The 22,500-nt window shown below is 48.6% G+C and overlaps 1 protein-coding gene across 1 annotated transcript in view; it reads left to right on the top strand.

The window, feature by feature from the left end:
* LOC110533265 (relaxin receptor 2-like) overlaps positions 1-22,500 on the top strand; it is a 136,291-nt gene that overhangs the window by 35,657 nt on the left and 78,134 nt on the right. Inside the window, exons 6-7 of the mRNA XM_036934549.1 lie at positions 1,770-1,841; positions 10,334-10,405. Of these exons, the coding sequence (XP_036790444.1) occupies positions 1,770-1,841; positions 10,334-10,405 (144 nt within the window). The remainder of the gene's footprint in view (positions 1-1,769; positions 1,842-10,333; positions 10,406-22,500) is intronic.

Genomic DNA, 22,500 nt, shown 5'->3' with positions numbered 1-22,500 from the left:
TCTCTCAGGGAGAGATTCACTATTTAATATAGCTACTATCAATCGCACACAGAAAACACAAACACACACACACACACACACACACACACGTAGGAATGCACGCTGCGTGACTCCTGTTTATCCGGTTCTTATTCATCAGGCAGGAGGTAGGAGGGCGGTCAGTAATTGAAAGGTTGGTGTAGCGGGGTCCAATAACATATACAGTATATCTTTTTTTTTGAAGGAACTCAATCCAGCTTTTAAACTTACTCTTGAACATTGTAATAGAAGAGGTGAGAAGAGGCACAAGGTGTATTTTTCAAAAAAATGCGGTTGTGTGTCATGAGTTTTCCTCTTGTTAATCGTTGTTCTATTTATAACTTGTTATAAATGTCCAGATCAACTAGTCCATGTCAGCTAACGTTTCGTTTGAGTTGTTTTTAGCCCATAGATATTGTTGTATTTTTTTTGTTCTTGCATCATTCAAATATTAGATGAAATAGACATGGCAAAGTGTATTGAAAAGATTGTTGCTTTGAAAGTGTATTGAAAAGTTTCTTAGTTAGCTAGCTAGCTACTTTTTGAGTTTGGATCCCGCGCCGCGGATGGTATCAGTCTCCGGGACCGCTACTATCTGTCCAGTGATCCTGCCGATCAAGGCCGGGTCTGAGGAGCTATTTGGCCCTAGCTGCTAGCGTAGCCCGGCTGATAGCGTAGCCCGGCTGATAGCGTAGCCCGGCTGATAGCGTAGCCCGGCTGCTAGCGTAGCCCGGCTGATAGCGTAGCCCGGCTGATAGCGTAGCCTGGCTGCCTTCAAGCTAGCAGGGTTTTCTTGAGGGCTCGAACACGGTTAGTCATAGTAGCTGGGGCCGCGGATTGTCCCTGGCTTGCGGCTGTCTAGATTTCTGCCGTTTGTGGTATTCAATCTTCCCTGAGACCTGCCCTGTCTGGAACTGTGAGGAGTAACACCACCCCCTCAGTTTGAATCAAGGCAAAGGATCATAGGTCATGTCAGAGTTTGTTTACAGCATTTTTCAAAGAGATGTAATTTGCATATCCGGCATTAGTTATTCAGCAGAGAGACTGTTATTATGGTCCCGATGGATGGAATATGCTGGTGTGTGTGTGTGTGTGTGTGTGTTTAAAGAGTGATTTTCCCATAGAGTTTCAGGATTCATTATGTTCCTCATCCTTTATTCATTAAGTTACACACACACACACACACACACACACACACACACACACACACACACACACACACACACACACACACACACACACACCTAGCAAGTTATGGGTGTCTCACTGTAAAGACCTTCACCATGCTATCCATGTTAAGCTCTAGACCAGCGGATAAGCCCTGCCACCACCTCTGGGTTGGGGCTGTACTGGGTTAACACTGTACTGGGTTGGGACTGTACTGGGTTGGGACTGTACTGGGTTAACACTGTACTGGGTTGGGACTGTACTGGGTTAACACTGTACTGGGGTGGGACTGTACTGGGTTAACACTGTACTGGGTTGGGACTGTACTGGGTTAACACTGTACTGGGTAAACACTGTACTGGGTAAACACTGTACTGGGTTAACATTTTACTGGGTTGTGACTGTACTGGCTGTGTTGTAGCTAGAAACGTGTGTGTTATGTACGACAATCCGAATGACTTTACGTTATTTTAGAATGAGAAGGCTATTAACAATATGTTTACTAGTCCCTGGCGAAGTCATGTGGAACCACTGCTAACCCAGTACAGTCTTAACGGTGTGTTTCTGTGTGTTTCTACTCGTAGGTTCCTACAGAACAACAGCATTCAGACGATCTCCAGTGAAGCCTTCAGTGGACTCCACAAACTAGAGAAACTGTGAGTACTGAAATACCGGTCTGCATCTTACTGAAGGCAGAGGGGGAGAGAGAGAGGGAGGTGGGGAGAGAGAGAGGGAGGTAGAAAGAGAGAGGGGTGGGGAGAGAGAGGGAGGGGTAGACAGAGGAAAGGGAGAGAAGGGGGGGGCAATGTAAACATGTTTCCCTTGCCAATAAAATCCTTTGAATTTAATTGATTGAGAGAGACACAAACAGAAAATTAGAGCCTACAGCCTAATTCTGTCCCCAGCCAAGGAGGGCCTACAGCCTAATTCTGTCCCCAACCAAGGAGGGCCTACAGCCTAGATCTGTCCAGCCAAGGAGGGCCTACATCCTAATTCTGTCCCCAACCAAGGAGGGCCTACAGCCTAGATCTGTCCCCAACCAAGGAGGGCCTACAGCCTAGATTTGTCCAGACAAGGAGGGCCTACAGCCTAGATCTGTCCCCAAACAAGGAGGGCCTACAGCCTAGATCTGTCCCCAAACAAGGCGGGCCAACAGCCTAGATCTGTCCAGCCAAGGAGGGCCTACAGCCTAGATCTGTCTCCAACCAAGGAGGGCCTACAGCCTAATTCTGTCCACAACCAAGGAGGACCTACAGCCTAGATCTGTTCCCAAACAAGGAGGGCCTACAGCCTAGATTAGTCCAACCAAGAGGGGCTACAGCCTACATCTGTCCAGCCAAGGAGGGCCTACAGCCTGATCTGTCCCCAACCAAGGAGGGACTACAGCCTTGATCTGTCCCCAAACAAGGAGGACCTACAGCCTAGATCTGTCTCCAAACAAGGAGGACCTACAGCCTAATTCTGTACACAACCAAGGAGGACCTACAGCCTAGATCTGTTCCCAAACAAGGAGGGCCTACAGCCTAAATCTGTCCAACCAAGGAGGGGCAACAGCCTAGATCTGTCCAGCCAAGGACGGCCTACAGCCTAGATCTGTCCCCAGACAAGGAGGGCCTACAGCCTAGATCTGTCCCCAGACAAGGAGGGCCTACAGCCTAGATCTGTCTCCAATCAAGGAGGGCCTACAGCCTACATCTGTACACAACCAAGGAGGACCTACAGCCTAGATCTGTTCCCAAACAAGGAAGGACTACAGCCTAGATCTGTCCCCAAACAAGGAGGACCTACAGCCTAGATCTGTCCCCAAACAAGGAGGACCTACAGCCTAATTCTGTACACAACCAAGGAGGACCTACAGCCTAGATCTGTTCCCAAACAATGAGGGCCTACAGCCTAAATCTGTCCAACCAAGGAGGGGCAACAGCCTAGATCTGTCCAGCCAAGGACGGCCTACAGCCTAGATCTGTCCCCAGACAAGGAGGGCCTACAGCCTAGATCTGTCCCCAGACAAGGAGGGCCTACAGCCAAGATCTGTCTCCAATCAAGGAGGGCCTACAGCCTAATTCTGTTCCCAAACAAGGAGGGCCTACAGCCTAGATTAGTCCAACCAAGAGGGGCTACAGCCTACATCTGTCCAGCCAAGGAGGGCCTACAGCCTGATCTGTCCCCAACCAAGGAGGGACTACAGCCTTGATCTGTCCCCAAACAAGGAGGACCTACAGCCTAGATCTGTCTCCAAACAAGGAGGACCTACAGCCTAATTCTGTACACAACCAAGGAGGACCTACAGCCTAGATCTGTTCCCAAACAAGGAGGGCCTACAGCCTAAATCTGTCCAACCAAGGAGGGGCAACAGCCTAGATCTGTCCAGCCAAGGACGGCCTACAGCCTAGATCTGTCCCCAGACAAGGAGGGCCTACAGCCTAGATCTGTCCCCAGACAAGGAGGGCCTACAGCCTAGATCTGTCTCCAATCAAGGAGGGCCTACAGCCTACATCTGTACACAACCAAGGAGGACCTACAGCCTAGATCTGTTCCCAAACAAGGAAGGACTACAGCCTAGATCTGTCCCCAAACAAGGAGGACCTACAGCCTAGATCTGTCCCCAAACAAGGAGGACCTACAGCCTAATTCTGTACACAACCAAGGAGGACCTACAGCCTAGATCTGTTCCCAAACAAGGAGGGCCTACAGCCTAAATCTGTCCAACCAAGGAGGGGCAACAGCCTAGATCTGTCCAGCCAAGGACGGCCTACAGCCTAGATCTGTCCCCAGACAAGGAGGGCCTACAGCCTAGATCTGTCCCCAGACAAGGAGGGCCTACAGCCAAGATCTGTCTCCAATCAAGGAGGGCCTACAGCCTAATTCTGTACACAACCAAGGAGGACCTACAGCCTAGATCTGTTCCCAAACAAGGAGGGCCTACAGCCTAAATCTGCCCAACCAAGGAGGGGCAACAGCCTAGATCTGTCCAGCCAAGGAGGGCCTACAGCCTAGATCTGTCTCCAACCAAGGAGGGCCTACAGCCTAGATCTGTCTCCAACCAAGGAGGGCCTATAGCCTAATTCTGTCCCCAACCAAGGAGGGCCTACAGCCTAGATCTGTCCCCAACCAAGGAGGGCCTACAGCATAGATCTGTCCAGCCAAGGATGGCCTACAGCCTAGATCTGTCCCCAGACAAGGAGGGCCTACAGCCTAGATCTGTCCCCAGACAAGGAGGGCCTACAGCCTAGATCTGTCCCCAGACAAGGAGGGCCTACAGCCTAGATCTGTCCCCAGACAAGGAGTACCTACAGCCTAAGTCTGTCCACAGACAAGGAGGACCTACAGCCTAGATCTGTCCAGCCAAGTATGGCCTACAGCCTAATTCTGTCCCCAACCAAGGAGGGCCTACAGCCTAGATCTGTCCCCAACCAAGGAGGGCCTACATCCTAGATCTGTCCAGACAAGGAGGGCCTACAGCCTAGATCTGTCTCCAACCAAGGAGGGCCTACAGCCTAATTCTGTCCACAACCAAGGAGGGGCAACAGCCTAGATCTGTCCAGCCAAGGACGGCCTACAGCCTAGATCTGTCCCCAGACAAGGAGGGCCTACAGCCTAGATCTGTCCCCAGACAAGGAGGGCCTAAAGCCTAGATCTGTCTCCAATCAAGGAGGGCCTACAGCCTAATTCTGTACACAACCAAGGAGGACCTACAGCCTAGATCTGTTCCCAAACAAGGAGGGCCTACAGCCTAAATCTGCCCAACCAAGGAGGGGCAACAGCCTAGATCTGTCCAGCCAAGGAGGGCTTACAGCCTAGATCTGTCTCCAACCAAGGAGGGCCTACAGCCTAGATCTGTCTCCAACCAAGGAGGGCCTATAGCCTAATTCTGTACACAACCAAGGAGGACCTATAGCCTAATTCTGTCCCCAACCAAGGAGGGCCTACAGCCTAGATCTGTCCCCAACCAAGGAGGGCCTACATTATAGATCTGTCCAGCCAAGGATGGCCTACAGCCTAGATCTGTCCCCAGACAAGGAGGGCCTACAGCCTAGATCTGTCCCCAGACAAGGAGGGCCTACAGCCTAGATCTGTCCCCAGACAAGGAGGGCCTACAGCCTAGATCTGTCCCCAGACAAGGAGTACCTACAGCCTAAGTCTGTCCACAGACAAGGAGGACCTACAGCCTAGATCTGTCCAGCCAAGTATGGCCTACAGCCTAATTCTGTCCCCAACCAAGGAGGGCCTACAGCCTAGATCTGTCCCCAACCAAGGAGGGCCTACATCCTAGATCTGTCCAGACAAGGAAGGCCTACAGCCTAGATCTGTCCCCAAACAAGGAGGGCCTACAGCCTAGATCTGTCCCCAAACAAGGAGGGCCTACAGCCTAGATCTGTCTCCAACCAAGGAGGGCCTACAGCCTAATTCTGTCCACAACCAAGGAGGACCTACAGCCTAGATCTGTTCCCAAACAAGGAGGGCCTACAGCCTAGATCTGTCCAACCAAGGAGGGGCTACAGCCTAGATCTGTCCAGCCAAGGAGGGCCTACAGCCTAGATCTGTCCCCAACCAAGGATGGCCTACAGCCTAGATCTGTCCCCAACCAAGGAGGGACTACAGCCTTGATCTGTCCCCAAACAAGGAGGACCTACAGCCTAGATCTGTCCCCAAACAAGGAGGACCTACAGCCTAGATCTGTTCCCAAACAAGGAGGGCCTACAGCCTAATTCTGTCCCCAACCAAGGAGGGCCTACAGCCTAGATCTGTCCCCAGACAAGAAGGGCCTACAGCCTAGATCTGTCCAACCAAGGAGGGCCTACAGCCTAGATCTGTCCCCAGACAAGGAGGACCTACAGCCTAGATCTGTCCAGCCAAGGATGGCCTCCAGCCTAATTCTGTCCCCAACCAAGGAAGGCCTACAGCCTAGATCTGTCCCCAACCAAGGAGGGCCTACAGCCTAGATCTGTCCAGACAAGGAGGGCCTACAGCCTAGATCTGTCCCCAAACAAGGAGGGCCTACAGCCTAGATCTGTCCCCAAACAAGGAGGGCATACAGCCTAGATTTGTAACCAAACAAGGAGGGCCTACAGCCTAGATCTGTCTCCAACCAAGGAGGGCCTACAGCCTAGATCTGTCCAGCCAAGGAGGGCCTACAGCATAGATCTGTCCCCAACCAAGGAAGGACTACAGCCTAGATCTGTCCCCAACCAAGGAGGGACTACAGCCTAGATCTGTCCCCAGACAAGGAGGGCCTACAGCCTAGATCTGTCCCCAGACAAGGAGGACCTACAGCCTAGATCTGTCCAGCCAAGGAGGGCCTACAGCCTAATTCTGTCCACAACCAAGGAGGACCTACAGCCTAGATCTGTTCCCAAACAAGGAGGGCCTACAGTCGAAATCTGTCCAACCAAGGAGGGGCAACAGCCTAGATCTGTCCCCAACCAAGGAGGGCCTACAGCCTAGATCTGTCTCCAACCAAGGAGGGCCTACAGCCTAGATCTGTCCCCAACCAAGGAGGGCCTACAGCCTAGATCTCTCCAGAAAGACAGTGATGCAGCTGTTTGCTTGCACCTAGATCAGCAGCACCTAGATCTTCTGCACAGATTCTGTCAGACCTGGGCCCTGACAGTACATCTCAGTAAGACCAAAATAATGGTGTTCCAAAAAAGGTCCAGTCACCAGGACCACCAATACAAATTCCATCTAGACACCATTGCCCTAGAGCACACACAAACCTATACATACCTTGGCCTAAACATCAGCACCACAGGTAACTTCCACAAGCCTATGAACGATCTGAGAGACAAGGAAAGAAGGGCATTCTATGCCATCAAAAGAAACATAAAAGTACCAGTGAAGAACAAACACCATTATAAATACAACCCATATTTATGTTTATTTATTTTCCCTTTTGTACATTAACCATCTATGCATTGTTATATAGACATAATATGACATTTGTAATGTCTTTATTCTTTAGGAACTTCTGAGTGTAATGTTTACTGTTATTTTTTTTTTGTTGTTTATTTCACTTTTGTTTATTATCTATTTCACTTGCTTTGGCAATGTTAACATATGTTTCCCATGCCAATAAAGCCCCTTAAATTGAATTGAATTGAGAGACAGAGTGAGAGAGAGAGACAGACAGAGACATACAAAGAGAGAGACTCCATTTTGGGTTGATTTATCGGGCTCTTAAGTAAGGCTCTTTTTTTGTTGATGGGCTGGTACGCTCTCCTTGTGTGAGATAAAACTGTCTGTCTGCCTGCCTGCCTGCCTGCCTGCCATCTCCAACCCTCGTCATTGGGACATAAAAGTAAAGTACCAGATGAACTACAAGAGACGGTTAAATATCCCACTAAATAACAACCGTCTCGTATTTTTCCTCTTATAGCCATAAAGCATGTACCAGCTCAGACCCACAGTAATGGCAATACCCTCTCTCCATAAAGCATGGCTTAAACTAGACTGTGCGTCAGCTTTAACATACAGACTGTAAATACAGTCTGGAGATGTGACTCAAAGGTCACCCGATTCCCTTGTATACTTCAACTGCTTGAATGACAACAGACACAGAATATAATAGTGGAGGTGGAGAGGGTAGAAAGTTTTAAGTTCCTCGGCGTAGACATCACAGACAAACTGAATTGGTCCACCCACACAGACAGCGTGGTGAAGAAGGCGCAGCAGCGCCTCTTCAACCTCAGGAGGCTGAAGAAATTCGGCTTGTCACCAAAAGCACTCACAAACTTTTACAGATGCACAATCGAGAGCATCCTGGCGGGCTGTATCACCGCCTGGTATGGCAACTGCTCCGCCCACAACCGTAAGGCTCTCCAGAGGGTAGTGAGGTCTGCACAACGCATCAACGGGGGCAAACTACCTGCCCACCAGGACACCTACACCACCCGATGTCACAGGAAGGCCATAAAGATCATCAAGGACAACAACCACCCGAGCCGCTGCCTGTTCACCCCGTTATCATCCAGAAGGCGAGGTCAGTACAGGTGCATCAAAGCTGGGACCGAGAGACTGAAAAACAGCTTCTATCTCAAGGCCATCAGACTGTTAAACAGCCACCACTAACACAGAGAGGCTGCTGCCAACACACTGACTCAACTCCAGCCACTTTAATAATGGAAAAATGTATGTAATAAATGTATCACTAGCCACTTTAAACAATGCCACTTTATATAATGTTTACATACCCTACATTACTCATCTCATCTCATATGTATATACTGTACTCTATATCATCTACTGCATCTTGCCTATGCTGTTCTGTACCATCACTCATTCATATATCTTTATGTACATATTCTTTGTCCTCTTACACTGTGTATAAGACAGTAGTTTTGGAATTGTTAGTTAGATTACTTGTTGGCTATTACTGCATTGTCGAAACTAGAAGCACAAGCATTTCACTACACTCACATTAACATCTGCTAACCATGTGTATGTGATAAATTAGGTTTGATTTAATTTACATAACTATTCAGACCATTTGGTATGAGACTCTAAATTGAGCTCGGGTGCATCCTGTTTCCATTGATCATCCTTGAGATGTTTCTACAACTTGATTGGAGTCCACCTGTGGTAAATTCAATTGATTGGACATGATTTGGAAAGGCACACACCTGTCTATATAAGGTCCCACAGTGCATGTCAGAGCAAAAACCAAGCCATGAGGTCGAAGGAACTGTCAGTAGAGCTCCGAGACAGGATTGAAACGAACAGATCTGGGGGTAACAAAACAGTTCTGCAGCTTTGAACACAGTGGCCTCCATCATTCTTAAATTAAAGAAGTTCAGAACCACCAAGTCTCTTCCTAGAGCTGGCCGCCTGGTCAAACTGAGCAATTGGGGAGAAGGTCCTTGGTCAGGGAGGTGACCAAGAACCTGATGGTCACTCTGACAGAGCTGCAGAGTTCCTCTGTGGAGATGGGAGAACCTCTTCCAGAAGGACAACCATCTCTGCAGCACTCCACCAATCAGGCCTTTATGGTAGAGTGCCCAGACTGAAGCCACTCCTCAGTAAAAGGCACGACAGCCCGTTTTGAGTTTGCCAAAAGGAAGACTCTCAGAGAAACAAGATTATCTGGAAACCAAGATTGACTCTTTGGCCTGAATGTCAAGCGTCACGTCTGGAGGAAACATGGCACCATCCCTACGGTGAAGCATGGTGGTGGCAGCAGCATCATGCTGTGGGGATGTTAGTCAGCAGCAGGGACTAGGAGACTAGTCAGGATTGAGGAAAGATGAACGGAGCAAAGTACAGAGAGATCCGTCATGAAAACCTGCACTTTGCCTTGATGCAGACTGTGCAAAGTCGTCATCAAGGCAAAGGGTGGCTACTTTGAAGAATCTCAAATACAAAATATATTTTGATTTGTTTAACACTTTTTTGTTTACTCAACAATTCCACGTGTTATTAGATAGTTTTGATGTCTTCACTATTATTTTACAATGTAGAAAATAGTTTTAAAAAATAATTTAAAACCTTTGAATGAGTAGGTGTGTCCAAACCTTTGACTGACACTGTATATATAGCATTCTATTGGTTGAATGAGTAGGTGTGTCCAAACCTTTGACTGACACTGTGTATATATAGCATTCTATTGGTTGAATGAGTAGGTGTGTCCAAACCTTTGACTGATACTGCATTCTATTGGTTGCAAGAATGTTGTATAACAATTTAAAATAGAAAAACTCTTTTGATTCCAGCGTTGTTTTCTGTATTCACAAACCATGTGCCACAGGACACTGAGACATTGAAAATCTCTACCTAAACTATTTTGCAATCTATATGGCACAGCTGTCACTATTTGTTGAGGGGTGGAGGGAGGAGGGTGGAAGGAGGAAGGAATGAGGGGAGGGAGGGATGGAGAAGGGAGGATGATGATCTCATACCACTAGGCTACCCTGGGGCGGTTGGGCGGGTAACCGAAAGGTTGCAAGTTCATATCCCGAGTTGACATGGTACAAATCTGTCGTTCTGCCCCTGAACAGGCAGTTAACCCACTGTTCCTAGGACGTAATTGAAAATAAGAATTTGTTCTTTAACTGACTTGCCTAGATAAATAAAGGTAAAATAAAAAAATAAAAATCTGTTGTGTAGAAGGAATAATGCTCATTTATAGATGTTTTCCTCTCTCTCTCTTTCTTAGGTTTCTTAGTGTCAACTCCATTTCATCTCTCAAACTGGGTGTGTTCAGTGATCTCCGTAATCTATGGTGGCTGTGAGTACAAAGCCGAAACACACACACACACGTGTTTTACTATCCTTGTGGGGACCAAACAATTGATTCCATTCAAAATCCAATCTCCTAATCCTTAACCTGACTTTAACCCTAAATCTATCCACGAACCCTAACCCTTAACCTATCCCCTAACCATAACTCTTAACCTAGCCTTAACCCTAAACATGTCCCCCAACCCTAACCCTTAACCTATCCTTAACCCTAAACATATCCCCAAACCCTAACCCTTAACCTATCCTTAACCGTAACCCTAAACCTATCCCCAAACCCGTAACCTAACCTTAACCCTAAACCTTTCCCCTAATGCAGGGAAACTGTAATCTGTCTCACCCAATTTCTATCAGCATGTTAAATGTGCAACCAGAGGGGAAAATAACTCTGGACCATCTTTCCTCCAGACACAGAGACGCATACAAAGCTCTCCCCCTTCCTCCATTTGGCCAATCTGACCATAATTCTATCCTCCTGATTCCTGCTTACAAGCAAAAAAATAAAGCAGGAAGCACCAGTGACTCGATCGATAGGAAAGTGGTCAGAGGAGGCAGATGCTAAACTACAGGACTGTTTTGCAGCACAGACTGGAATACAGTGGGCTCCACTGTACTGGCACCCCTGACTGGCAATGCACAAATAATGATTCAACAAATATAAACAATATTAATTATAGAGAGAAACTCAAAATACCAACATGTGATAAATACTGTACGTTATTAATGTTTCAATGGAACCCAACAAAATAATTTCTTGATTTAATAAAAAATCAATGTCCTCCAAAATCAAGGTTCCACAATTAATGGCACCTTTACAGATGATTGTAAATAACATCTACCAAAATGAAACCAGGAATTAAATTCCACTTATTTAAGGTTATCTAAGTCTTAAGGAACTATGTTGAGCCATTACATCACTTCCTGTTTCACTAGGGCATCAAAATGAGGTAACACACATGCAACATCCCGCTGTGATCCAACACCACGAAGAAAACAAAAGAACTGGCTGTTGAAAAAGAGACAGATGGTCGTAGACCTTCATAAATCTGGTAATGGCTTCAAGAAGATCCACAAACGATTGACTATTACCACTGAGCACTGTCAGGGCAATTATGAACAAAGGCAAAAGATATGGAACAGTTGAAAACCTCATGGGACATCTGGTCCCCCGCAAGGAGAATAAACCACAAAACACAAGCACTCATACAACAGACCTACCAAAGGTGGGATTTGGTCCGTTCTGCAGCTAGCAGATAATAACAGAAACCAGCTGAGCCCGTATCACCAGATATATCACGTTACCACACAGGAATGCAGCTCAACATGATCCATTTGATCACAGCGTCCGTTCATTGTAAAATCAACTATATTTAAAAAAAAAACAAGTCTGCTCATGGTTATAATCGCTGCTAAAACAACAGTGAATGTTTGTTAGCATCTACCTACCGGTGTGCAGATTCATTGGTTTTTCTTCACTGTTTTTCACCAGTTTGCAAAGTTTCTATTGGATAGTTTCTATTGGATAGTTTCTATTGGATAGTTTCTATTGGATAGTTTCTATTGGATAGTTTATATTGGATAGTTTCTATTGGATAGTTTCTATTGGATATGCTCAAACTAGTAGACTTGTTTGTGTGTGTTGTCATGAGTTGGCTAAACGCATGATCAGATCTAGCCTAGAGGGTAGCCTGTTGGCCAGATAGCCAGTAGAGAGGGTAGCCTGTTGGCCAGATAGCCAGTAGAGAGGGTAGCCTGTTGGCCAGATAGCCAGTAGAGAGGGTAGCCTGTTGGCCAGATAGCCAGTAGAGAGGGTAGCCTGTTGGCCAGATAGCCAGTAGAGGGTAGCCTGTTGGCCAGGTAGCCAGTAGAGAGGGTAGCCTGTTGGCCAGGTAGCCAGTAGAGAGGGTAGCCTGTTGGCCAGGTAGCCAGTAGAGAGGGTAGCCTGTTGGCCAGGTAGCCAGTAGAGAGGGTAGCCTGTTGGCCAGATAGCCAGTAGAGAGGGTAGCCTGTTGGCCAGATAGCCAGTAGAGAGGGTAGCCTGTTGGCCAGATAGCCAGTAGAGAGGGTAGCCTGTTGGCCAGATAGCCAGTAGAGAGGGTAGCCCGTTGGCCAGATAGCCAGTAGAGAGGGTAGCCTGTTGGCCAGATAGCCAGTAGAGAGGGTAGCCCGTTGGCCAGATAGCCAGTAGAGAGGGTAGCCTGTTGGCCAGATAGCCAGTAGAGAGGGTAGCCCGTTGGCCAGATAGCCAGTAGAGAGGGTAGCCTGTTGGCCAGATAGCCAGTAGAGAGGGTAGCCTGTTGGCCAGGTAGCCAGTAGAGAGGGTAGCCTGTTGGCCAGATAGCCAGTAGAGAGGGTAGCCTGTTGGCCAGATAGCCAGTAGAGAGGGTAGCCTGTTGGCCAGATAGCCAGTAGAGAGGGTAGCCCGTTGGCCAGATAGCCAGTAGAGAGGGTAGCCTGTTGTCCAGATAGCCAGTAGAGAGGGTAGCCTGTTGGCCAGATAGCCAGTAGAGAGGGTAGCCTGTTGGCCAGATAGCCAGTAGAGAGGGTAGCCTGTTGGCCAGATAGCCAGTAGAGAGGGTAGCCTGTTGGCCAGATAGCCAGTAGAGAGGGTAGCCCGTTGGCCAGATAGCCAGTAGAGAGGGTAGCCCGTTGGCCAGATAGCCAGTAGAGAGGGTAGCCTGTTGGCCAGATAGCCAGTAGAGAGGGTAGCCTGTTGGCCAGATAGCCAGTAGAGAGGGTAGCCCGTTGGCCAGATAGCCAGTAGAGAGGGTAGCCTGTTGGCCAGATAGCCAGTAGAGAGGGTAGCCTGTTGGCCAGATAGCCAGTAGAGAGGGTAGCCTGTTGGCCAGATAGCCAGTAGAGAGGGTAGCCTGTTGGCCAGATAGCCAGTAGAGAGGGTAGCCTGTTTGCCAGATAGCCAGTAGAGAGGGTAGCCTGTTGGCCAGATAGCCAGTAGAGAGGGTAGCCTGTTGGCCAGATAGCCAGTAGAGAGGGTAGCCTGTTGGCCAGGTAGCCAGTAGAGAGGGTAGCCTGTTGGCCAGATAGCCAGTAGAGAGGGTAGCCTGTTGGCCAGATAGCCAGTAGAGAGGGTAGCCTGTTGGCCAGATAGCCAGTAGAGAGGGTAGCCTGTTGGCCAGATAGCCAGTAGAGAGGGTAGCCTGTTGGCCAGATAGCCAGTAGAGAGGGTAGCCTGTTGGCCAGATAGCCAGTAGAGAGGGTAGCCTGTTGGCCAGATAGCCAGTAGAGAGGGTAGCCTGTTGGCCAGATAGCCAGTAGAGAGGGTAGCCTGTTGGCCAGATAGCCAGTAGAGAGGGTAGCCTGTTGGCCAGATAGCCAGTAGAGAGGGTAGCCTGTTGGCCAGATAGCCAGTAGAGAGGGTAGCCTGTTGGCCAGATAGCCAGTAGAGAGGGTAGCCTGTTGGCCAGATAGCCAGTAGAGAGGGTAGCCTGTTGGCCAGATAGCCAGTAGCGAGGGTTGGCCAGATAGCCAGGTAGCCAGTAGAGAGGGTAGCCCGTTGGCCAGGTAGCCAGTAGAGAGGGTAGCCTGTTGGTCAGGTAGCCAGTAGAGAGGGTAGCCTGTTGGCCAGATAGCCAGTAGCGAGGGTTGGCCAGATAGCCAGATAGCCAGTAGAGAGGGTAGCCTGTTGGCCAGATAGCCAGTAGAGAGGGTAGCCTGTTGGCCAGATAGCCAGTAGCGAGGGTAGCCTGTTGGCCAGGTAGCCAGTAGAGAGGGTAGCCCGTTGGCCAGGTAGCCAGTAGAGAGGGTAGCCTGTTGGTCAGGTAGCCAGTAGAGAGGGTAGCCTGTTAGCCAGATAGCCAGTAGCGAGGGTTGGCCAGATAGCCAGATAGCCAGTAGAGAGGGTAGCCCGTTGGCCAGGTAGCCAGTAGAGAGGGTAGCCCGTTGGTCAGGTAGCCAGTAGAGAGGGTAGCCTGTTGGCCAGATAGCCAGTAGAGAGGGTTGGTCAGATAGCCAGTAGAGAGGGTTGGTCAGATAGCCAGTAGAGAGGGTTGGTCAGATAGCCAGTAGAGAGGGTTGGCCAGATAGCCAGTAGAGAGGGTTGGCCAGATAGCCAGTAGAGAGGGTTGAACAGATAGCCAGTAGAGAGGGTTGGCCAGGAAGCCAGTAGAGAGGGTTGGCCAGGAAGCCAGTAGAGAGAGTAGCCCGTTGGCCAGGAAGCCAGTAGAGAGGGTAGCCCGTTGGCCAGGAAGCCAGTAGAGAGGGTAGCCCGTTGGCCAGTAGCCAGTAGAGAGGGTAGCCTGTTGGCCAGATAGCCAGTAGAGAGGGTAGCCTGTTGGCCAGATAGCCAGTAGAGAGGGTAGCCTGTTGGCCAGATAGCCAGTAGCGAGGGTTGGCCAGATAGCCAGGTAGCCAGTAGAGAGGGTAGCCCGTTGGCCAGGTAGCCAGTAGAGAGGGTAGCCCGTTGGCCAGGAAGCCAGTAGAGAGGGTAGCCCGTTGGCCAGTAGCCAGTAGAGAGGGTAGCCTGTTGGCCAGATAGCCAGTAGAGAGGGTAGCCTGTTGGCCAGATAGCCAGTAGAGAGGGTAGCCTGTTGGCCAGATAGCCAGTAGCGAGGGTTGGCCAGATAGCCAGGTAGCCAGTAGAGAGGGTAGCCCGTTGGCCAGGTAGCCAGTAGAGAGGGTAGCCTGTTGGTCAGGTAGCCAGTAGAGAGGGTAGCCTGTTGGCCAGATAGCCAGTAGCGAGGGTTGGCCAGATAGCCAGATAGCCAGTAAAGAGGGTAGCCCGTTGGCCAGGTAGCCAGTAGAGAGGGTAGCCCGTTGGTCAGGTAGCCAGTAGAGAGGGTAGCCTGTTGGCCAGATAGCCAGTAGAGAGGGTTGGTCAGATAGCCAGTAGAGAGGGTTGGTCAGATAGCCAGTAGAGAGGGTTGGCCAGATAGCCAGTAGAGAGGGTTGGCCAGATAGCCAGTAGAGAGGGTTGAACAGATAGCCAGTAGAGAGGGTTGGCCAGGAAGCCAGTAGAGAGGGTTGGCCAGGAAGCCAGTAGAGAGAGTAGCCCTTTGGCCAGGAAGCCAGTAGAGAGGGTAGCCCGTTGGCCAGGAAGCCAGTAGAGAGGGTAGCCCGTTGGCCAGTAGCCAGTAGAGAGGGTAGCCTGTTGGCCAGATAGCCAGTAGAGAGGGTAGCCTGTTGGCCAGATAGCCAGTAGAGAGGCCAGATAGCCAGTAGCGAGGGTTGGCCAGATAGCCAGGTAGCCAGTAGAGAGGGTAGCCCGTTGGCCAGGTAGCCAGTAGAGAGGGTAGCCCGTTGGCCAGGAAGCCAGTAGAGAGGGTAGCCCGTTGGCCAGTAGCCAGTAGAGAGGGTAGCCTGTTGGCCAGATAGCCAGTAGAGAGGGTAGCCTGTTGGCCAGATAGCCAGTAGAGAGGGTAGCCTGTTGGCCAGATAGCCAGTAGCGAGGGTTGGCCAGATAGCCAGGTAGCCAGTAGAGAGGGTAGCCCGTTGGCCAGGTAGCCAGTAGAGAGGGTAGCCTGTTGGTCAGGTAGCCAGTAGAGAGGGTAGCCTGTTGGCCAGATAGCCAGTAGCGAGGGTTGGCCAGATAGCCAGATAGCCAGTAAAGAGGGTAGCCCGTTGGCCAGGTAGCCAGTAGAGAGGGTAGCCCGTTGGTCAGGTAGCCAGTAGAGAGGGTAGCCTGTTGGCCAGATAGCCAGTAGAGAGGGTTGGTCAGATAGCCAGTAGAGAGGGTTGGTCAGATAGCCAGTAGAGAGGGTTGGTCAGATAGCCAGTAGAGAGGGTTGGCCAGATAGCCAGTAGAGAGGGTTGGCCAGATAGCCAGTAGAGAGGGTTGAACAGATAGCCAGTAGAGAGGGTTGGCCAGGAAGCCAGTAGAGAGGGTTGGCCAGGAAGCCAGTAGAGAGAGTAGCCCGTTGTCCAGGAAGCCAGTAGAGAGGGTAGCCCGTTGGCCAGGAAGCCAGTAGAGAGGGTAGCCCGTTGGCCAGTAGCCAGTAGAGAGGGTAGCCTGTTGGTCAGATAGCCAGTAGAGAGGGTAGCCTGTTGGCCAGATAGCCAGTAGCGAGGGAAGCCTGTTGGCCAGATATCCAGTAGCGAGGGTTGGCCAGATAGCCAGTAGAGAGGGTTGGCCAGATAGCCAGTAGAGAGGGTTGGCCAGATAGCCAGTAGAGAGGGTAGCCCGTTGGCCAGGAAGCCAGTAGAGAGGGTAGCCCGTTGGCCAGGAAGCCAGTAGAGAGGGTAGCCCGTTGGCCAGTAGCCAGTAGAGAGGGTAGCCTGTTGGCCAGATAGCCAGTAGCGAGGGTAGCCTGTTGGCCAGATATCCAGTAGCGAGGGTTGGCCAGATAGCCAGTAGAGAGGGTTGGCCAGATAGCCAGTAGAGGGTAGCCCGTTGGCCAGGTAGCCAGTAGAGAGGGTAGCCCGTTGGCCAGGTAGCCAGTAGAGAGGGTAGCCCGTTGGTCAGATAGCCAGTAGAGAGGGTTGGCCAGATAGCCAGTAGAGAGGGTTGGCCAGATAGCCAGTAGAGAGGGTTGGCCAGATAGCCAGTAGAGAGGGTTGGCCAGATAGCCAGTAGAGAGGGTTGGCCAGATAACCAGTAGAGAGGGTTGGCCAGATAGCCAGTAGAGAGGGTAGCCCGTTGGCTCCCCTGTTGGCTACCCAGTAGAGAGGGTAGCTCGTTGGCCAGATAGCCAGTAGAGAGGGTAGCCCATTGGCCAGATAGCCAGTAGAGAGGGTAGCCCGTTGGCCAGGTAGCCAGTAGAGAGGGTAGCCTGTTGGCCAGGAAGCCAGTGGCTATCTCATATAAACACCAGTCATCCAACCAATAACACCTTCTACTATAATAATGATCAGAACAACTTCAGAGGCAATAATAAACCCAGTGATCATTAGATGATTGGTACGTTTTAATTTATTTCTCCTATATTTAACCAGGTATTTATATATATATAACCCTTTATTTAACCAGGTATTTATATATATAACTCTAACCCTTTATTTAACCAGGTATTTATATATATATACAGTGCCTTGCGAAAGTATTCGGCCCCCTTGAACTTTGCGACCTTTTGCCACATTTCAGGCTTCAAACATAAAGATATAAAACTGTATTTTTTTTGTGAAGAATCAACAGCAAGTGGGACACAATCATGAAGTGGAACAACATTTATTGGATATTTCAAACTTTTTTAACAAATCAAAAACTGAAAAATTGAGCGTGCAAAATTATTCAGCCCCCTTAAGTTAATACTTTGTAGCGCCACCTTTTGCTGCGATTACAGCTGTAAGTCGCTTGGGGTATGTCTCTATCAGTTTTGCACATCGAGAGACTGAAATGTTTTCCCATTCCTCCTTACAAAACAGCTCGAGCTCAGTGAGGTTGGATGGAGAGCATTTGTGAACAGCAGTTTTCAGTTCTTTCCACAGATTCTCGATTGGATTCAGGTCTGGACTTTGACTTGGCCATTCTAACACCTGGATATGTTTATTTTTGAACCATTCCATTGTAGATTTTGCTTTATGTTTTGGATCATTGTCTTGTTGGAAGACAAATCTCCGTCCCAGTCTCAGGTCTTTTGCAGACTCCATCAGGTTTTCTTCCAGAATGGTCCTGTATTTGGCTCCATCCATCTTCCCATCAATTTTAACCATCTTCCCTGTCCCTGCTGAAGAAAAGCAGGCCCAAACCATGATGCTGCCACCACCATGTTTGACAGTGGGGATGGTGTGTTCAGCTGTGTTGCTTTTACGCCAAACATAACGTTTTGCATTGTTGCCAAAAAGTTCAATTTTGGTTTCATCTGACCAGAGCACCTTCTTCCACATGTTTGGTGTGTCTCCCAGGTGGCTTGTGGCAAACTTTAAACAACACTTTTTATGGATATCTTTAAGAAATGGCTTTCTTCTTGCCACTCTTCCATAAAGGCCAGATTTGTGCAATATACGACTGATTGTTGTCCTATGGACAGAGTCTCCCACCTCAGCTGTAGATCTCTGCAGTTCATCCAGAGTGATCATGGGCCTCTTGGCTGCATCTCTGATCAGTCTTCTCCTTGTATGAGCTGAAAGTTTAGAGGGACGGCCAGGTCTTGGTAGATTTGCAGTGGTCTGATACTCCTTCCATTTCAATATTATCGCTTGCACAGTGCTCCTTGGGATGTTTAAAGCTTGGGAAATCTTTTTGTATCCAAATCCGGCTTTAAACTTCTTCACAACAGTATCTCGGACCTGCCTGGTGTGTTCCTTGTTCTTCATGATGCTCTCTGCGCTTTTAACAGACCTCTGAGACTATCACAGTGCAGGTGCATTTATACAGAGACTTGATTACACACAGGTGGATTGTATTTATCATCATTAGTCATTTAGGTCAACATTGGATCATTCAGAGATCCTCACTGAACTTCTGGAGAGAGTTTGCTGCACTGAAAGTAAAGGGGCTGAATAATTTTGCACGCCCAATTTTTCAGTTTTTGATTTGTTAAAAAAGTTTGAAATATCCAATAAATGTCGTTCCACTTCATGATTGTGTCCCACTTGTTGTTGATTCTTCACAAAAAAATACAGTTTTATATCTTTATGTTTGAAGCCTGAAATGTGGCAAAAGGTCGCAAAGTTCAAGGGGGCCGAATACTTTCGCAAGACACTGTATATAACCCTAACCCTTTATTTAACTAGGTAGGCCAGTTGAGAACAAGTTCTCATTTACAACTGCGACCTGGCCAAGATAAAGCAAAGTAGTGAGACACAAACAACAACACAGAGTTACACATAAACAAACGTACAGTCAATAACACAATAGAAAAGAAAAATACAAAAATCTATGTACAAATGTAGAAGAGTAAGGCAATAAATATGCCCTAGAGGCGAAAATAATTACAATTTAGCATTAACACTGGAGTGATAGATGTGCAGATGATGATGTGCAAGTAGTGATACTGGGGTGCAGAAGAGCAAAACGATAAGTAATAATATTGGGATGAGGTAGTTGGGTGGGCTATTTACAGATGGGCTGTGTACAGGTACAGTGATCGGTAAGCTGCTCTGACAGCTGATGCTTAAAGTTAGAGAGGGAGATATAATTTCTGCAATTCGTTCCAGTCGTTGGCAGCAGAGAACTGGAAGGAAAGCCGGCAAAAAGAAGAGTTGACTTTGGGGGTGACCAGTGAGATATACCTGCTGGAGCACGTGCTACGGGTGGGTGTTGTTATGGTGACCACTGAGCTGAGATAAGGCGGAGCTTTACCTAGCTGAGACTTGTAGATGACCTGGAGCCAGTGGGTTTGGCGACGAATTTGAAGCGAGGGCCAGCCAACGAGAGCATACAGGTCACAGTGGTGGGTAGTACATGGGGCTTTGTTAACAAAATGGATGGCACTGTGATAGACTGCATCCAGTTTGCTAAGTAGAGTGTTGGAGGCTATTTTGTAGATGACATCGCTGAAGTCGAGGATCGGTAGGATAGTCAGTTTTACGAGGGTAAGATTGGCGGCATGAGTGAAGGAGGCTTTGTTGCGAAATAGGAAGCCGATTCTAGATTTAATTTTGGATTGGAGATGTTTGATGTGAGTCTGGAAGGAGAGTTTACAGTCTAACCAGACACGTAGGTATTTGTCGTTGACCCCATATTCTAAGTCAGAACCGTCCAGGGTAGTGATGCTGGACGGGTGGGCAGCGATCGGTTGAAGAACATGCATTTAGTTTTACTAGCATTGAAAAGCAGTTGGAGGCCACGGAAGGAGTATTGTATGGCATTGAAGCTTGTTTGGAGGTTTGTTAACACAGTGTCTAAAGAAGGGCCAGATGTATACAGAATGCGATATCATTGATATATACAGAGAAAAGAGTCGGCTCGAGAATTGAACCCTGTGGTACCCCCATGGAGACTGCCAGAGGTCCGGACAACAGGCCCTCCGAATTCACACACTGAACTCTGCAAAGTCTGCAAAGTAGTCGGTAAACCAGGCGAGGCAGTCATTTGAGAAGCCCAGGCTGTTGAGTCTACCGATAATGGGGGTGTGTGTGTGCGGTTCAAAACAAAAAAAGCCATTTTAAAATGTCCCCAAAGTCTCTACGGCCAATACACAAATAATCAATCCATACCGTTTCATGAATAGACAAAACAATTATAAGCAATATACTCCCTTTAAACACAAATGTCCACACCAGTGCCTTTACAGGTCCACACTGGAGCGAGCTATGGTCTTAGCTGTGACCTTCCGGCTTGCAGCTGCACTTGTCCATCTGATACAACCGTTGGTTTGTCGGTTAAAGCTTCGCAACAATGTTGCCATTCCAGTAAATCAACGGCAACACCATTCACCACAGGTGTCAGACACCTAGAAGAGCAACATCATTCACCACAGGTGTCAGACACCTAGAAGAGTAAAAGCATTCACCACAGGTGTCAGGAACCTAGTAGAGTAACACCATTCACCACAGGTGTCAGACACCTAGAAGAGTAAAAGCATTCACCACAGGTGTCAGGAACCTAGCAGAGTAACAGCATTCACCACAGGTGTCAGACACCTAGAAGAGTAAAAGCATTCACCACAGGTGTCAGGAACCTAGTAGAGTAACAACATTCACCACAGGTGTTAGACACCTAGAAGAGTAACAGCATTCACCACAGGTGTCAGGAACCTAGTAGAGTAACAGCATTCACCACAGGTGTCAGGAACCTAGTAGAGTAACAGCATTCACCACAGGTGTCAGGAACCTAGTGGAGTAACAGCATTCACCACAGGTGTCAGGAACCTAGTGGAGTAACAGCATTCACCACAGGTGTCAGGAACCTAGTGGAGTAACAGCATTCACCACAGGTGTTAGACACCTAGTGGAGTAACAGCATTCACCACAGGTGTTAGACACCTAGTGGAGTAACAACATTCACCACAGGTGTTAGACACCTAGTACAGTAACAACATTCACCACAGGGGTCAGACACCTAGTCAGGCACCTAGTGGAGTAACAACATTCACCACAGGTGTCAGACATCTACTAGAGAAACAGCATTCACCAAAGGTGTCAGACACCTAGAAGAGTAACAGCATTCACCACAGGTGTCAGGAACCTAGTAGAGTAACAGCATTCACCACAGGTGTCAGGAACCTAGTTGAGTAACAGCATTCACCACAGGTGTCAGGAACCTAGTGGAGTAACAACATTCACCACAGGTGTTAGACACCTAGAGGAGTAACAGCATTCACCACGGGTGTTAGACACCTAGTACAGTAACAACATTCACCACAGGGGTCAGACACCTAGTCAGGCACCTAGTGGAGTAACAACATTCACCACAGGTGTCAGACATCTAGTAGAGAAACAGCATTCACCAAAGGTGTCAGACACCTAGAAGAGTAACAGCATTCACCACAGGTGTCAGGAACCTAGTAGAGTAACAGCATTCACCACAGGTGTTAGACACCTAGAAGAGTAACATCATTCACCACAGGTGTCAGGAACCTAGTTGAGTAACAAGATTCACCACAGGTATCAGACACCTAGTACAGTAACAACATTCACCACAGGGGTCAGACACCTAGTCAGGCACCTAGTAGAGTAACAACATTCACCACAGGTGTCAGACATCTAGTAGAGTAACAACATTCACCACAGGCACCTAGTAGAGTAACAACATTCACCACAGGTGTCAGACACCTAGTACAGTAACAACATTCACCACAGGTGTCAGACACCTAGTAGAGTAACAGCATTCACCACAGGTGTCAGACACCTAGTAGAGTAACAACATTCACCACAGGTATCAGACATATAGTACAGTAACAACATTCACCACAGGCACCTACTATAGTAACAACATTCACCACAGGTGTCAGACACCTAGTGGAGTAACAACATTCACCACAGGTGTTCGACACCTAGTCAGACACCTAGTACAGTAGCAACATTCACCACAGGTTTTAGACACCTAGTCAGACACCTAGTCAGACACCTAGTCAGACACGTAGTACAGTAACAACATTCACCACAGGTGTCAGACACCTAGTACAGTAACAACATTCACCACAGGTGTCAGACACCTAGTAGAGTAACAGCATTCACCACAGGTGTCAGACACCTAGTAGAGTAACAACATTCACCACAGGTATCAGACATATAGTACAGTAACAA

Source organism: Oncorhynchus mykiss, chromosome 10, assembly GCF_013265735.2.
Source record: "Oncorhynchus mykiss isolate Arlee chromosome 10, USDA_OmykA_1.1, whole genome shotgun sequence".
NCBI lineage: Eukaryota > Metazoa > Chordata > Actinopteri > Salmoniformes > Salmonidae > Oncorhynchus > Oncorhynchus mykiss.
This window is presented reverse-complemented; position numbering and strand designations above follow the sequence as displayed.